Raw genomic sequence first — 18,316 nt, 5'->3', positions numbered from 1 at the left:
GCCGGATCCAGCCCAATCGCCTTCTAAATCTGGCCCGGGGACCGTCCAGGAATCAGCGTGTTTTTACATGAGTAGAATGTGTGCTTTTATTTAAAATGCACCTCTGGGTTATTGGTGGGGCATAGGAATTCGTTCGTCCCGTCCCGTCCCGTCCCCCCATATGGTCCCCAAGGTCTGAGGGACGGTGGACGGGCCCCCTGCTGACAAAGTTTGCTGCCCGCCGCCTTAAGGGGCACGGAGCAGGGGCGTCTGAAAGGGCAGAAGGTTGGAAGAGAGCGGAGAGATGCTCTGGCGGAGAAGGACTCGACGAGGGAGATGCGGGAGCGAGGGGGCTCTGCCCGGTGGGGGCCCACGAAGCGCGGCCGAGACCGGGCGAGGCAGCAGGGGCGGGCCGGCCCCGGCGGGCTCCTGGGCACCGGCGCGCCGAGAGCGACTGGGGCGGGCTCGGAGTCGCCTCCCCTCGCCTCGCCCCCTCCCCGAAGTCATCCATATTTATCAGGCGGCGGCGGCGCGTCCCCCTCCCCTCCCTCTGGTAATCGGAGCGAGGCAGAGCAGACGGCGGACCAGCGCTTCTCCGCGGCAGAGACCGCTGCTCCTCCGGGAGGGGACCCCGGCTGACCCCCAGCGAAGCGGGGCAGGCCGACCTCCCAGCGCCGCCCCCCCCCACGCCATGCCCCCCGGGGGTTGAATGGGGCGCAGCGAGCGGAGGGCACCCCCAGCCTCCCTGCCCAGGGCTATGCCAGGGTGGTGGGGGGGCCGGGAGAGCGAGCGCCCCGCGCCCCCCACCTGTAGGGTCCCCATGAGCTGACCCTCCTCCCGAATTGCGAGCCGCCGCCCCCCCCCGGTGCCGCCCCCTCCCGCGGCCTCGCCATGGGATGTAACATGTGTGTGGTGGAGAAGCCTGAGGAACAATATAGGGTCATGCTGCAGGTAAGGGGGACCTCGCGGGGGGGGGGGGGGAGAAAGGGGGCGGGAGAGGAGAAGACTTGGGGGGGGGTGACCGGCGGGAAGCCCTTCTGGGAGGGGAGGGGAGTGGGGTTGGTTGCATATGGGGTAGGGCGGGGGCGAGAAGGGGTTGCCTATGGGGGCGCGTTTGTGGTAGTTGTGGGGATAAAAAGGGGGCTGGGGCTCCGGGGGGGGGTTGTCTGGGGACAAGGAAGGCTGGGCAAGGTTGGCGAGAGTTTCCAGGGGTTCGGTGGGGCGGGGTGGGGTGAGGTGACTATCCTGGACGTGAGAAAGAGCCCTTTGCATGTAAGGGGGGAATGAGGGGGGGCACTGTGGAAAGAGAAGGCGGCCTGGAATTATTGGAGGGGGGGCACATCAAGGAAGGAATCCCTGATTTTCTGGGGAGGAGGTTCTGTGGCATTGGAGGGGGGTGATGCTGCAGTGGGGGAGGGGAGCAGGTAGGGGGAGGTTGCCTAGCAACTGGTCCTTCTCCAACTCCCCCCCCCCCCCATTTTCCCATGCCACACAGTGCCTGAAATAATGGGGAGGGGGCTTCTGTGAAAGAGAAGAAAGAGGAATTGGGAGGAATGGCAAAGGGCCGCTGAGGTGGAAGCAAAGGATGGGGAAGGGTCTGAGAGGGAATGGGACAGGCTCACATGAAGCAGGCATTCATTCACCACAAGCCCCAGCCCCCCCCCATCCATCCATCCATTCATCGCCACTCACTTTCCATCCCTCAGTCCTTGTATGGTTCTGCAGCTGCTTAACCCGCCTGCCCTTTCTCTGCCTGTTCAGGTATCTATTTTCAGACTCTCTCCCTTCTTTTTGTCTGCGTCAGCCCGTGTTCATTCATATCTTTCTTTTCTGTTCACTCTCTCCCCCACCTCCCCTCTCTGCCCATTTATATATTCCATGCATCCTGGTCTCCCCCTCCCCTCCCCAGATTACAGGTACAAAGGCACCCTCCCACATCCCCAACTTGGTCCTGTCAGATCTGTTGGTTGAGGCTCTGGAACTCAGGGCAACAGAGGAAGCCTTGAGGTAGAATGAAGGTGGTGTGTCTAGGAGCAGCCAACATGGTGCCCCCCAGATGCAATCTCTCTCTCCCCCCCCCCCCTCTTTCTGTGTGCATGGGCATCAGTATATTTGCCAGTGTGCATTGTACTGGCTATTGGATATAACTGTAGGTTTACATGTTCTTGTTTGCACAGTAAAGATATTGCAAATGGGTTGTTGGGAACAGGTTGGTTTTTTTTAAGTACCAGATTTCTGGACCAAAGTGGGGAGGGAATTACCAGCTGGAATTTTGATGACAAAGACATCGTGGAGACATTGTGGAGAAAATGCATGCACGAGGAGCCCCCATCCCACATTAAACATCCATCTCTGGAAGCACCCATCCTTTCCTTTGGGCTGTTACTTGAACATTGCAACCAGTGATCTAGCAAAGAGGATCCTGTTGTGTTGACTAAGGAAAATGGGAGGTGACTGCTTTAACGGTGTTTGCCTTCAAAGTTTCCTCTTCTTTTGAGTCATGTCAAATAAGTGCCTTCTTTTTGCCCTGGCAGTCTTTGTATTTAGTCTACCTGTGTGCAAGGTCTACTTTGAAGGGATGTGTGTGTTCTTTCATAATTCCAGTTCAGTTTTTAATAGTGGGAACCAGATTTCCTTCCAATAGGGAAGGTCAGATTAGCTAATGGTCTCATTATAATATTTTAAAGCAGGGATGAGGAACCTGTGGCCCTCCAGATGTTGCTGGACAACATCTTCTGTAATCCCTGATCCCTGGGCATCCTGGCTGGGGCTGATGGAAGATTGACAATATCTGGAGGACCACAGGTTCCACTCCTCTGTTTTACAGAGAAAGGCTAATATTGTTATGAACTAAGCTTCTGGTTCCGAAACGTACTTATTATCAGACTGAGATAACCGGAAGTCATTCCTTTCTTTGTCTCTTTATAACAAAACTAACTGAGTGTGCATCACTATGTAAGAGGAATGGGGAGAGGCTGAGCCTTGTCACATGAGAGGTGCACAGGGGTTCTTGCTGTTTCCCACCCCATCTAACTTCATCAGAAGCCCTGTCTTTCAGGCTGAGTTTCCAACAAGTGGAGGGGACAGACCTGGAGAACTGAGGCTTCTTCTGCACCTCTGCTTTGCATTGCCTCATCTCTTGGTCACTTTGGAAAATGGCCAGGGGCCATTTATTTACCTACCTGTCCTGCCCTTTATCACAAGTGATTCCAATACTAGCTACAATAATCTCTCTCTGTGTATATATATATTTGTCCAGTTTAAATGGTTTTGAGTTTTCTTTGGTGGTATGCATGCTAATTCTTCCAAGCTAAGCTGTAAGCATAGTTATTAAAATTTATCAATAGCAGTTAAAGATTCATTTTGGAAATGAGGCTCTAGATTAAAATTTCTGCCATCAGGAACCTTTTCAGAAAACCTTTGCTGATTCATATTCTTATGGCTTCATTTACTAGAGTTTGCTTACATATTAAGTCTAGTGCACAGGAAATCAAGGAAGCTCAAAAGTAGAAATGCCTTGATTAGACAGATTTTTGCTTATTTAAACAAGCAAATTTTAGAAAGTTGAAGGATTTGGGGGGGGGGGGTTTGCTCCTGGCTGTGACAAATGTGGGTGATCAGAAATAATAAATAACAAGTTTCTTGGAGAGCCAAGTAATAAGTTCTGAAATACAATATTAGCGTTAAATTGTGGATTAATAATGGCTGGTTTTTAAGGGTTGCTTCACACATTCTTGTTTTAATGAAGACACTTTGCCATAGTTAATGGGTCAATTTCTCGCAGAAACTTAATTTATCACTTATAGATGAAACTTCCAAAGATCACCAACTAACGTGTCCAAGGATATGTCCAAGAACTTCATTGTGAAATATTCTTACGATTGTGAGGAATTTCTAATATCAAGTGACATTTGCCAGTTTTTATAACTTTCCATACTGTGTATGAGTAGACCATTCGTAAATGCTTTACAACTCTATCTTTGCCTTGTGAGGGAAGTGGTTGTTGTTCCTGTTTGACAAATGAGGGACAAAGGCTGTAGGATAGTGCGTAACTTACTCATGGCAAAGACAGATCTGGAATGCAGGTTTTCCAGGTTCACCCTGGGCTCTGACAGCAGGCAAGATGCTTCTTACACTTTGGAGTCCTGGGATTTGGGAATTGTTCCTGTCAAGTTCACAGGTCATTTGTTCTCAAAGTGCTAAGAGTGATCTGTGGGGCCATTGTGAAGGGGTGTGTTTTGAGACCCTCCCTGCCTGGGTTGATTCCACAGTGCCTGTTCACCACCTGCTAACAGCAGCATCAAGTGTAAGACTTCACATGCATGTCTGAGCAATCACAAACCAAGTATCGCAGCTGTGGAGCTTTCATAGCACCTTGTACACACGGCTTTTTCAGTGGAGCCAATTCACGTAGTTGTCTGAGTCACGAAACATTGAGTAATCAAGTGGCGAGCCGCCAATGGACATACAAACAGGAGAACCGACTTCTGGTTTCCATCCGCATTCCAGGGGTTGATGAAATAGAACTGTGATCTTCTCATGCTCCTCCCAATCAATACAGGACATCACAGGAGAACCTGTGGCCTGCCAGGTGTTGTTGGACTCCCATCAGTCCAAGACAACATGACCCATGGCCAGAGATTATGGGAGTTGTAATCTAACAACATGTGGAAGGCTGCTGGTTAGTTAATTCTGATCTCATTGATACTCCCTAGTTATAACCAGTGCTTTTTTTCAGTGCTTTTTTCAGGGGTTCTCAAGGCTACTGGCATCTCTTCTTGTTGTTGTTAAAAGTGTGGCACTTACTGTAACAACTGCACAGTCAGTACTGGCACCTATTTTTTCTAGGACAAAAGCACTGGTTATAACAGACATGGGGGTGGGAGGGGGCTGTGGATCCCTATTTCTCATTGGTTGATGGTGGCTACCTACTGGCCAGCAGGGCTACCCTCTTTTATCTACTTTTGCTCTATGTTACCTTCCTTGTGCATCTTTAAAGCACACAATATGATTTTCTTGTGCTTCTTACCCTCAGATCCAGGATGTGTGAGCTTCAGTAGCTTACTTAACTTGGGAGTTTATAGCCACAAGATGATGGCCAGGTAGCTTTACAGCACTGGATTTGGGGTGGTACCAGTGGTCCTGCCGCACAGGATGCTGAACTGAGAGGGTTAATAATAATAATAATAATAATAATAATAATAATAATATCAAAATCAAAATCATACAGGTACCTACTGAGAAGATCCATAAAAAAGCAACTGTACCAAAAGGAATTATTGTGAAAATAACAAATTTTGTACAAATTTTGGCCTCACTTGGGGCACCATGTTACCAAAGTCTACCCCTGATGGCTTTTTAAAAAGGAGGCTTTAAAAACAGGTTATTAGAAGAGAGGCCTAGCAAATGGTTATTAGCTATGATAGCGAAATGTTCAGTCAGTATATTATTGAATGCCAGGAATCAATGAGCGATGTTGCTTACACACTCTGCTTTTGAGTTTCTCAGAGGCATTAGCTTAGCTCCATTTGAAGACTCAGATAAGCCTCCTGTCACCATTCTGACTTCAGGAGACTCACTAGGACAACTTTTGTCTAGTATGATGGTTGTCTGTCTCTGGTAAAGGAATTTTTTGCAAATACAAGGCTGACTGGTGATGTATTTTCCACAAAGGGCATACATATTGGTACTTGTGGCTTAAGAGTGTCATGGTCTGAGTAGAGGATTTAACTGCTTTATTGAGGATGTCACAGAGAACTTCTCTGAAGTTGTTGCATAAAGAGATGTGATAGAGAAATGCCTGGCGCATGGGTTCTCTGAGAAACTCAGTTGGATGAACACCTCGTACAAAAAGACCAAAGACAACAATGAAATCACATGCAAACTAGGTTAGACACAAAAGACCAAGCACACCTGTAGAAATGCACGTAAAGCAGGTGAGATATAAACCTAGTGACATAAATACAGTATATGCCCTGTCTAAATATGAATAGTTACATAATCAGTGCCAGACACAAAGAGAAATGGACAAAACAGGGCATAGCTCCTTTTATCAGAAGTCGATGGGATGAAAATAGAACCATAAAAGTGTGTAAACACTGTTCCTCTTGCAATATTGGCTAAACTCTTCTGTGTCTGTGTGTGTACACATACACACATTGCTCACACCAAATAATTACTTTTCCAGACAGTTCCTTTGCAGACACTTTCTGTATGGACACCCACACACCAGACAAAAACAGAGATCTAAATATAACACACAAACACACACCCCAATAGTAGTTACACATGCAAACAATGCCATATGTCCACAAAGTCACAACTGCTATGATTCCTGAGATTTCATAGGTGCTACTCACATACAGGGTTACATTTCTACACTCCAGACCCAACCACATTTCACACAAAAATAATTAAACGCCTTTTCACACACACCCCTCGCTTGCACGCTCTCTGCTGCAGTGGGACAAGGCTGCGCATTCTAACGCTGGTCACTAGCCAGAGATTCTTGCAGAAAGGGGAATGGGGGAGCTTTTGGTCAGAGCTAGGAGGAATCATAAAATATAAGAAGCGCCCAAGGCTTCAGAGAATACATTAGAGAGAAGGCTCTCCAGGAGGCTTATAGAGTCGGGATCTGAAGGGAGGGGGAGAGGCGGGGAGAGTTGCTGGAAAGGCAGTTTGGGAAAGATGAAGAAGAAAAGAAACACACAAAGGGAAGCTGTGGGAACCATCTGCTGAAGGCCTGAGGCTGGATCTCATTCCAGACCTGCCTGCAGGAATGTGATTAGCATTTGTTATAAATTCCTGCAGGGTCTTCCTGAGGCAGAGAACATCTTCCTCATTCCCACCCACAACCCCTCCCCAAACCACCAGTTTGGGGTCTTCGTTTCAAGCTTTTAAACATGCAGCCTCATTTCTCTACCTTATAGCCCTTTGGATTCCTCATCATCAGTTTACTGCTTCCCGCCCCCCCTTCTCAGTTATTTTCCACTCTGGCCCACAGCTCTCCCTCTCCAGTTCTGGGGGATGACCCTCCATTTGAAGAGGCAATCCATCTGCTGTCCTGGTGGCTCCCCCCACCCCATATTTCATAGTGGAAGAGGAAATGGGAATTAATGATACCCTTGACTTTGAGGAGAGGGAGTGGGGAGGAGATTTGCTCGGGCTTTGATCCCCTTTCCCCATATTTTCCTTCTCCCCAGCTGCAGATGCCTGTATCAATCACTCTAGTTTCCATGGCAACTGCAGCTGCAGTGATGGAGAAAGAGAGGGAGACGCACACAAGACTGTGCAGCAAAAGGCAACGCAATACACAGAACTGCTCTGCACATTGTATGAGGGCACACACTGTACAATGACGCACCTACAGATGCATCAACCCATGACGCATAATGAAGTGGTTCTTGTGTAGGTTCCCACAGTAACTACAGTCTGTTGAGTTACGTGTTGAGTTACGTGCATGAGAGAGCATTGTGCATACAGGAAACTGGGCGTGTTGTCATGGACCTTTGGCGAGACAAAATGGACCACAAGCTGCCAGGGTTTGGATTAGGTAAGGGTTTGACAGCCAGTATCAGATGCTACCTAGTCCGGGGACAACCTGAATGACTTTATTTCCCCTTCAGGTTCCCATCTGGAAAAGAGGAGTGATAAAATGGAGATTAAATAAATGTTTGAATGAGGGGTAGTGGAACATTTCATGATCTTTACGTACTTGTACTTGAGAGCACCAGGGATGTCTTGGGTATTTGCTTGTACTGAGGCAAATCACACAACTGTACAAGGGTGGGTTTTTTCTTCGGGTCTTTAATTATGTTTCAGAAATTCAGCAAGTGAAATATTTCCTAAGCTTTAGACAGAAATGTTCAGAAATGATACACTGACTGAATTTCCTCTTATCTTGCTGCTGTTAAGAACTTAGGCACAATTCCAGAAATTTAAAAAGCTGGCAAGTATATCTAAAAGCATAGGTGATCCACTGTGCCATAGCCTTAGGGTTGCTCATGCTATTGCCACAATTATTCTATGAGCTGAAGTACTTGGGCTTAGCTACATAATCAGCTAACCTGAGATAGCAACCCTCTACTTTGTTTTGGCCTCTAACTTGCTTCTATAACTGGGGGCACATCAGCAACTGAAGTGAGGTTAAAGGCAAGGATCAAGTCAAGGGCTCTGGAATCTCTTCCACCAGACATGCAAATACTGAACAGAGTATAGAGTTCTCCGGAGACAAAATTTAACTGTGTGGTCCAAGATAGCAGGGATTCAAGTCCAAAATGCACCCTGGCATTCTTTGTCTATGTGTAAACAGAGACTTCTGCCTCAGGGGATAATAATAACCCTGTGACAACCTTTGAAGCAATCTCCGAATGTGTAAGCAAGTCCCTTATCTTACTTTACTGCCACTGCTGTAATGGCTTTTTTACATGATCAGTTATCCTGTGACAACATCCCCTGAAACAGACTCCAATTTGTTTACATGCTCATGAGGCTGACAGTCAGTAACCCCTGGCAAGATTGGGGCCCGTTGCCTCATCACATGTCCTGGAACAAAGCAGTTGTGTAAACCAGCAGTTTCAGCCTTCAAAAAGGCCCTCCCTGTGCACACACCTATCCTATAGGGTGGACAGATGGAAGGGAACACAGAGTTCCTCCTGCTGGACCTTTAATAGATGTGCAGAAGAGGGAAATTTAGCAGGTATGACTTCCATCTTCCATTCTGTATAAAGGGGCAGGATCATTCTTCTCCTCTCTTCCATCTGGCCACCCTAGGTGATGGAGCCCTGAGGTCATGGAGCAGAGCAGGGGTAGCCAACATGGTGCCCTCCAGATACATACTGTTGGACTGCACCATCCCACAATCTCTGGCCATGCTGGCGGAGGGGGATGGCAATTTGGAGCACATCAGCCTCTGGGGGGCACCACATTGGCAATCCCTGGTGTAGAGACTGTATCTTTTCAAACTGTGTGTGTGTTGGGGGGGGTTCCTTTTTTCCATATTCCCTCCACCTGGGGGGTGGAATCCTCTCGCCTATCCCCTGCAGCACATCAGGGAGAAGAATGGTGTCCCAGTCTGCTCCTGCCTCAATTAGTTTTCTATTTGTAGGGAATTTCTTAGAGGGGAGTCTTTGAAATTTTGGTGTGCCGCTCCCCACTGTGCTTGAAATCATTTACATTGGTACAAGTCATTCTCCCACTTCAGGATTTTGCTACCTTATTCTTACTTTGTACATATTGGCCAGGCTCAGATGGCTTGAAACAAATTCATGGAGGATAGATTGATTTATCTGCAAAGATTTATAGACCGTCTAATCCTAAAACTCTGTAAATGGTGTACACAAGTGCAGTGATTGCTAAACAGAAGCTCCATGAAAGAGCCACACCAGTGGTACAAATCTCAGGTTCAGTCCCTGCAAATAGGGCTGGGAATGGCCCTGGAGAGACGCTTCCTGTCAGTGCAGACAATACTGACTGGTCTGACTTGGTATAGGGCAGCTCCCTATGTTTCTGTCCATCTGAATACCAGTTGTTGGTAAACAAAGGAGCAGGTTTCCCCCAAGATGGCCTGCTGTTCGGCTCCAGCTAGGCTTCCAGCCAGATTTTGTGGCAGAATTTCCTTGCCATTTTTTTATCTCAGCACTTGGCTCTTGGTCCTTACTAGATTTTAGGCCTGGTTTGGTACCAGAATAGAAAAACGGGTGCCTTTAAATGGCCCAAAGTGTTCAGGGAGGAGGTGTGGCAGGACAAAATATTTAATTCCTTAGGTGGGTAAACTCATATTGAGTAAGCAAGTGTCACTCCTGTTACTGTAGCACCCTGCTTGTGGTTAACGCTTAGCTGGAATGAAATATTCAACGCAGCAATAGAGAAATTAAAATAATAATTTATTTGTCAGACAAATAAATGAGAGGCACAGTGGTATATGGTTACCAAGCTCTGGCCTGGCCTCCTGCCATTATGGCCAGCACTTATATTCCCTTAATCCAGCCCCCTTTGCTCCTCCTTGGCTGCATCTGTCCAATCAGCCTGGTTGGATTTCCTATTGGCTGCCTGCTATATCCAATCACAAAAGATACACCCACATCCTCCTGTCCTTATATGGAGCACAAAGAGCTATATATTGTTACATCTATAAATGACAAATAAGTAGTAATATATCTTACATGTGTCTCAACAAGGAATATTAATTACCAGCTCACCTCTTGCCCTCTTCGCCCTATTGCCTTCTAAAACAAATGGTTAATCTTAAATTTTTATCTTAAACATATGTCAAGGATCTTGAGTTTCACATCAACATTGAAAGATCTCCTTCATTTGAGAGTTTCTAAACAAATGTCTGACAGCCATATATCAGGACTGCTTGGATGGCTGCTTGGATGGCGTCTTCTTGTCTGACAGGGGGCTGGGCTCAATGGCCCCTGTGGTCTATTCCAACTCTAGGACTCTATGAAATAAGAATCTAACATCTAAATTTGTTACTTTCTAAATCCTTTGCATAGTTACATTTAAGCCAATATATTTAAGCTAATATATTTCATACATTATCATAGGTAACCTTTTAAAAGAATAAAGCTTCTCAAAATAGAAAGGAAGGAACTCAGTAAAAAACAGGTTTTAAAAGGAACCCCTTCAGTTTACCCCCCCTTCAGCCATCTGCTCTCCTCTTTAGCTGTTCCCAATATTTATTACCCTTAAACTCTCTCAGTTTAAGAAAGAAAACAGCTTTAAAAAAGACTTCCCAAAAATGCTTTCTTTCTGCCAGCCAGATGCTTCTCCATTTGGTCTTTAACCTTGGAAAGAAGATCTAGCTCATTTTACTGGGAGGCACATTGGTATAATTTTACTATTTACTCATTCCTAATTATATTTATCTCTGCCTTTGTTATCTTCTGTAACATGTAGGATCAGTGTCCGTTCTCAGCCTGTAATTTCAGCTTTTACGACTTTGAGAATTGTTTTCTGCTATCAATCAAGGGGCCCCTTGTCTAGGAAGAAAACACTGTCAGTGTTTTCTTAAGCAGCTAGCCTTCTTGCCTGGCGTGAAACTTTTAAAAATCTAAGCCCTCTTTAATATACAAGCCTTGATCAAACATTAATAAAATGCAGGCTTATGCCTGATGCCTCATTCCCCCCTTTCAAGCTCAAGGACCTTCGTCCCAAGTGTCCTTGATAGCTTGACCTTCATCATATTCCTGAGGTAAAGCTCTGTATAGGGCCATGATATGAGGTAGAGTTTCATTTGAAACCATCTTGCTAATTGTACTTCTAAAACATGAAATGATACATGGCATCATACATAAAACCATTACCACTACTGTCAAGAAAAACAAGCAAGACAATAGTATCCCTTTGAGTCCTGTGACATTAGGTAACCAATTGGTGAGCCATCCCATATCCCATCCTTCCCATGTTTGTACTGGGACATGTGCTATATTCTCCATCTTTGTAGCCAACACACGGATTGCCTCACCATTATCAGAAATGTTAAAGCAACAGGCATTCCCTGTCAAGTTCAAGACTCCACATAGGCCTCCCTGCTTGGCAAGTACATAATCCATTCCCATTTTCAGCTGCAAAATGGCGGCTCTACTTTCATCCAACTGTTGTGCAATAAGTCTCAAACTCTGGGCCGTTGCATTGGTTACAAGTTCCACTACTGCTTGCAATCGAATTATTCTGTTTAGATTATAGATAGGATCCCGTGCCCCTTGTATGAGCTCACCAGGATTCCAGGAGGCAGGATCATAATAGGCTATAATGCGCTCTGGTGGCCAATCATCAGTACCGCTCCAACTTTGGGTACTTCCTCCTGCTATATGAGAAATATCAGCGTTTCTTCGTGTACGCTTGGCCAAATTAGTAGGCATAATCCACATTGGTGGTAATACCCATCCCAGGAAACAAGTCCCACTCCATTTGGAAGGGAGTTTCTTGTATGCCCATTCTCCACATATCCACCACAACCATCGGGTCTGAGGTTTTTGGTACGTGGAGTACAGAAGGCGAAATATCAAAAGAGGTAGAGAGTTCACAGTGCAGTATGTTAGATTGCCTTTTTCTGTCACAGTTATGTTCCATACCACTTTCCATGCATGAATAAAAGGAGGTGCACAGGGCAAGGTATTCCGAGTTCGATAGGTAGTACCGTGTGCCCAGGTATGACTATTCTTAAAATAATCCCAAGTATAGTGACAATGAGAAGAGCCTATCATGATAGAATCAGCTGCATCTGATGATTTATGTACACAGAATTCCCCTTGTACAGGTATAACTCGTAATGGTTTAGTTGAGTTCCATCCGTGGAAATTCTGTAATTCTGTTTGGTGTGGTATTTCGCTTACCATACCAATGGCATCTAATGGTATCGGTAATAAGGGCATACCTCCCTCTGAATCATCTGGCCCAAGAGAGCAAACAAGGCAATTGGTCCTATTTGCAACATTGGCTACCATTTCAGCTAAACCTACCCACATATTGTGGTCATGGCGGAATCCATATTTAGTCAATTTGGTCAGATTCAAGGACCCTTCCCCTTCCCAAGGGATCAGGATTAATAATAGAATCATGTTGATGTCTAGCATATGCATTCCTTCCACAGAAGAGTACCTTATTGTGATAGCAAATAAATATTAGTCCCAATATAATTCCCCCAGTGACAGAAATGGGGAACCACCAAGACCAAAACATATATCCCGAGGATCCCCAATGAGTAATATCTCTGATAATTGTTCCACAAGGGGGGGCCAGTCAATTAATTGTATAAGAGAATCTTCCCGTTCACAGTCGCTGGTTCAGACGCTCCTCAAGCTTCAGGCGTGCGCAGGTCAGCCAGCTTCCAGGTTGTGGCTGCAGCAGGCCGGTCGTCTAATGTTGCCCGTGACCTAGCCCGTTCCCGGTAGGGCTAGATACAGGGGTTTTTGGAGAGAGTCAGTTTTAAAGGATTAGAGGGGTCACCTTTGCACGTCCAACTGCCTTCGGACTTCTTCAAACGAGAGTGATGAATCCAGGGGGTCACCTCAGCTACCTTCACCGCTGTTGGAGTAGAGAGCAAGACGGTGTAAGGTCCACGCCACTTAGGTGCGAGTGGATCACGTTTCCACTCTTTCACCCATACGCTATCGCCAGCCTGGAACTGATGAATCGGCTCGGCAATGCTGCACGGCGTGCGCTCGAGGACCCACCTGTTAAGAGAAACAAAAACACGGGAGAGAGATTGCACTTGTCCCTGTGTCACATGGTCTCCTAGTTGTTTAAGGTCAGCTGGAATATCCTGAACAAAGGAGGGCGGTCTCCCATACAGGAGCTCAAAAGGTGACAACTTAAGTCTTTTTGTGGGTGCACACCGAACACGAAACAGTGTTATGGGTAACACATCTACCCATCCCAATCCCGTTTCCTGGGTTAATTTTGCCAATTGGGTTTTCAGAGTCCGATTCATTCTTTCAGTTTTCCCTGAACTCTGAGGCCTATATGCTGCATGCAGTCTCCATTTCACTTGTAGGACTTGACATACTTCTTGTACTACTTGATCAATGAACGCTGGCCCATTATCACTTCCAATGCATCTAGGTAATCCAAACCTCGGGATCAATTCAGTGAGGAGTCTCTTAGTTACCTCTCGTGCCTTTTCAGTTCGGGTGGGAAAGGCTTCAACCCATCCGGTAAGAGTGTCTACAAACACAAGGAGATACTTGAATCCCTTAGAAGGGACCAGCTCTGTGAAGTCCACAATTAGACTTTCCATGGGGACATATCCCACATGTTGGATTCCAGGAGGTTGTACCGGTCCCTGCCTGGGATTGTTTTTAGCACAAAGAACACATTTCTGTGAAATGCAAGTTGCTAATTGTGATAGGTTAATAATATACAACTTCCGACTGAGACTCTCTCTGGTTGCAGTACCGCCAAGGTGAGTAGATTCATGATAATTTCTTACAATTGTGCCTGCTAGATGATGAGGTACATAAATCCTATTGTCCGGCAGAATCATCCAACCGTCCTTCACAACTGCTCCTTCCTGTTCAGCCCACTTCCTCTCTTCTGGGGTATAGTGAGGTTTAACTTCTTCTGGAACTACCTCTGGTATGAGGGCTGCTATAAATCCTCCCACAGGCTTTTGGGCTGCCTCTCGGGCTGCTTTGTCAGCCGCATGATTTCCTCTGGTTATTGGATCCCTTCCTCGTCCATGACCTTTGCAATGCATTACAGCAATCTGTTCTGGAGCCCATACTGCTTCTAACAGGATTTCTACTTCAGGTCCATATTTCAAGGCCTTCCCGTGGGCTCCTATTAGACCTCTTTCTTTCCATAGAGCTCCATGTGCATGCAGGGTTAAGAAGGCATATTTAGAATCAGTATAGATGTTTGCCTTACATCCGGCTGCCAATTGCAGAGCTCTAGTTAAACCTATAAGTTCAGCTTTTTGTGCTGAGGTGCCGGCAGGCAAAGCTTCAGCTTCCACAACTTCCTCATTGGTGACCACAGCATATCCTGCTCGTCTGGCACCTTCATGCAGGTAACTGCTACCATCAGTATAATATACAACATCTGGATTTTTCAATGGTTCATCTTTCAGATCGGGTCTACTGGAATAAACTTCATCCATTACTTGGAGACAATCATGTGATTCCTCATCATCTACCTCTGGTAGGGGCAGCAAAGTCGCTGGATTGAGCATATTCACTACTCGTAGATGAATCCTGGGATTTTCACACAATAGGCCTTGGTATCTAGCCATCCTTGGGTTCGTTAGCCAATAACTACCCTTATATTCCATGAGTGTCAGAACAGCATGAGGTACATTCACATACATCGTCTGGCCGAAGGTAAATTTATCAGCTTCTTTGACAAGGCTTGCAGTGGCCGCTACTGCCCTTAGGCATGGAGGCCATCCTTTTGCTACTGAGTCCAATTGTTTTGACAAATAAGCTACTGGACGGTTCCAACTTCCTAATCTCTGGGTCAGGACTGCCGCTGCAATCCCATTCTGTTCATGTACATACAGCTGAAAGGGTTTTTCCGAATTAGGCAGTCCAAGGGCTGGGGCCTCCATAAGTCGTTGTTTGATAACTAAAAAGGCTTGTTGCTGCTCAGGTCCCCATACGAATGGGTCCTTCTCTGCACCTCGAGTGCTTTCATGTAAGGGCTTGGCCAGACTGCTGAAATCAGGTATCCATAGTCTACAAAACCCTGCTGTTCCTAGGAATCCTCTAAGTTGTTTCCTTGTGGTAGGTTCCTTGATAAGGCAAATAGCTTCTTTCCTCTCTGGTCTCAATGCTCGTTGTTGGTGTGAGATGTCAAAGCCCAAATATTTGACCTTTTCTAAACATAACTGTGCCTTTTTCTGGGAAACTCGGTAGCCAGCTTGCCAGAGCAAGTGGAGCAATTCCTCTGTCCCTTCTTTACAGGTATCAAAATCCTTTGCTGCTAGTATAAGGTCATCTACATATTGCAGAACCACCTTTTCTCCAGGTATTGAGGGGTAACTTGTTAGATCCTTCGCCAAGGCAGTGCCAAACAAAGTTGGGGAATTTTTAAATCCCTGGGGCAATCTTGTCCAGGTTAGCTGGCCTTTTGTTCCTGTTAAAGGGTCTTCCCACTGGAAGGCAAATATAGGTTGGCTCTGTGGTGCCAGCCGGCAACAGAAGAATGCATCTTTCAAGTCCAATACAGTAAAAAATGTTGCTTCTGGTGGGATCAAACTCAGCAAGGTATATGGGTTTGGTACATTTGGGTGCAAGGTCTCGATAGCCTGGTTTACGAGCCTCAAGTCCTGCACTGGCCTGTATTCATCTGTCCCAGGTTTTCGAACAGGCAAAAGGGGTGTGTTCCATTCTGATTGGCAGGGCTTAAGCAGACCATATTTTAATAGGCGGTCCAAATGTTTCTGGATGCCCTCTGCTGCTCGCCGGGGTAAAGGATATTGCTTTACAGATACAGGGGTAGCCATAGGTTTTAAGGTTACTACAATTGGAGCTATATTCTTGGCCATTCCTGGTGGGCTATTTTCGGCCCATACTCCTGGTGGCACCTGTAGGGTTTGGAGGAGCTTGTTTAATTCTGTATCCAATGTGGGTTGGACTTGCAAGGCTGACATTAGGCGCCATGATTGTTCCTTAGGTACTGAAAGGGTAATTATTCCTGCTGCCTTTGATGGCAGTTTCATTTCTGGACCTCGAGGAGTGAAGGTGATTTGGGCCTGCAGTTTGGACAGCATATCTCTACCTAAGAGAGGTATTGGACACTCAGGTATATACAAAAACTGATGGGTTAAACGATGTCCCCCAATCTGGCATTCCAAAGGTTGGAGGAAAGACCTCTTAGCTGACTGACCAGTGGCACTTTTAATGACTACACTTTTGGATGCCTTTTTCTGCAATAGTTCTGGGAGTACTGAGTATTCAGCCCCAGTATCAATCATAAAGTCTATTAAATGGCTCCCTAATTGAATCGTGACCGTGGGCTCCTGGAAGCCTAACTTTATGGAGTCCGGTCGTTCCTAGTCTTGAGTAAAATCCTCCTCTGCCAGTCCAATGAAATTGTCTCTACTCTGTCCTTGTCCAGGTCTCTGATATCTTCCATTTCGGATCATTCCCCGTCCCCGTCCCTGGTTTCTTGGGCCGGAGCCTGGGCCTGGGCCTGGGCCTGGGCGTACTTCTTCCAACCTCAGGGGTTCAGGACACTCCCGCTTCCAATGACCCTCCTTCTTGCAATTCGCACATTGATTCCTTCCCAGTGGTGGATTCCTTCCCCGCCCTCTTCCTCCATTTAAGGGGCGGTAGTCTTGCTTCACTGCTGTGGCTAGCATTACCATCTTTTCCTTCTGCCACTTCTTCTTCTCTTGCTTCTCAGCCTCATCCCTATTCCGATAAACTCGGCGTGCAATGGCCATAATTTGGCTCATCAGCATCCCTTCCCATCCTTCTGATTTCTGAATTTTCTTACGAATGTCAGAAGCGCACTGGGCCACAAATGTAGCAGTAATCATTCTGCTGTTTTCAGGGGCTTCAGGGTCAAAAGGAGTCCATATACGATAGGCTTCTTGCAGCCTCTCTAAAAAGTCTCCCGGACTCTCATTTGGTTTCTGTTCTACTTCTGAGACTTTAGACATATTAGTGGGCTTCTGGCATGCCCTGCGAATACCTTGCACAAGCGTCTGGCGGTAAGTGGTAAGTCTGGCCAGATGAATTGCATTGTTTGGATCCCAATTAGGATCTTCCAAGGGAAAGTTATCTTGGAGATGACGGTCAATATTAAAAATATTTCCCACTCTGGCCTGCTCACGCAAATATATCTGTGCCTTTTCAATTATGTCTCTTCTTTCCTCAGTGGTGAACAGAGTATTCAGAAGCTGGCGACAATCTGTCCAAGTAGGACTATGAGTATTTACTATTGAAGTCACCAAGTCCATCATAGCCTGAGGTTTTTCTGCAAAAGATGGGGTGTGTGTTTTCCAATTCATCAGATCCGTAGTTGTGAATGGAATGTACTGAAGGGTCGAAGTTCGAGGTGGCCTTGGTCCGAGTTGCCCGTTAACCAGCACAGGCTCCTCAAGTGCATCAAATACTCTTCTGAGAGGGGCTACTACGTGATCTTTCTCTTCGCTTTGCTCTAGGGGCCTCAAATCATAGGGGATGGTATTTGTCCCAAGGCGTTCTTTTAGCAGCTTAATACGCCTGGCTGTATTGCTTGCTGACCGATTAAGGTCTCCCTGTAACTTCTGTAATAATTCTCTAGGACTTGGATGTACAGGGGTTTGGGGTAGGCAATCAGTTGTTCCACTAAAAGAGACTGTAGATGGAGTTCTACTGGGACTCACAGATGGAATAACCACTTCTGCTTGGGCTTCATTATAGGACTCCAATGCCTCCTGAAGATATTTATCATAATCTATCAAGGAGTCAAGTTCTGTGTCTCTACCCCCATTATTCGTTCCACTTTCTTGCCTTGGGGTTACAACTGGTGGAGGGTTTGGATTATGCTCCCTTCGATGTGGAGCATAGGGTGGAGGTGGAAGCACCTCTTCCTCTGGTCCCTCAAAAATGGGTTTGAGTTTATTTGGCAAGATTCCTTTCCTAGCTTCGGCTTTTACAGCCAATAATTTGCATCGTTGGACTTTGCATTCCCTTATCCATGGAGGATTTTTATTTAATGTGCTCAGCCAGGAATCTATATATGAAAATTGTTCTGGGCACCCTCCAGTTTCTTTGGTGATGTTAGACCAAAGTTTGCTTACTAAATTTATATCAAAAGTTCCCTGAGATGGCCATCCAGTATTTTGTTTTGGCCATTCTAGTTCACATAACGTTCTCAAGCGCTCTGGCGTCATTTTGACTCC

The 18,316-nt window shown here is 46.2% G+C and overlaps 1 protein-coding gene across 3 annotated transcripts in view; it reads left to right on the top strand.

Moving 5' to 3' along the window:
* The first annotated feature begins 422 nt into the window (after positions 1 to 422).
* Positions 423 to 18,316, top strand: part of PDZD4 (PDZ domain containing 4) — a 34,558-nt gene continuing 16,664 nt past the window's right edge. The window contains exon 1 of one of the 3 annotated variants that reach the window (XM_077921698.1): positions 423 to 930. In XM_077921698.1, coding sequence (XP_077777824.1) covers positions 871 to 930 — 60 coding nt within the window. In that variant the 5' untranslated portion in view covers positions 423 to 870. The remainder of the gene's footprint in view (positions 931 to 18,316) is intronic. The other 2 variants (XM_028711461.2, XM_028711459.2) reach the window with 2 other exon arrangements.

This window comes from Podarcis muralis, chromosome 17 (genome assembly GCF_964188315.1).
Source record: "Podarcis muralis chromosome 17, rPodMur119.hap1.1, whole genome shotgun sequence".
Lineage (NCBI taxonomy): Eukaryota > Metazoa > Chordata > Lepidosauria > Squamata > Lacertidae > Podarcis > Podarcis muralis.
This window is presented reverse-complemented; position numbering and strand designations above follow the sequence as displayed.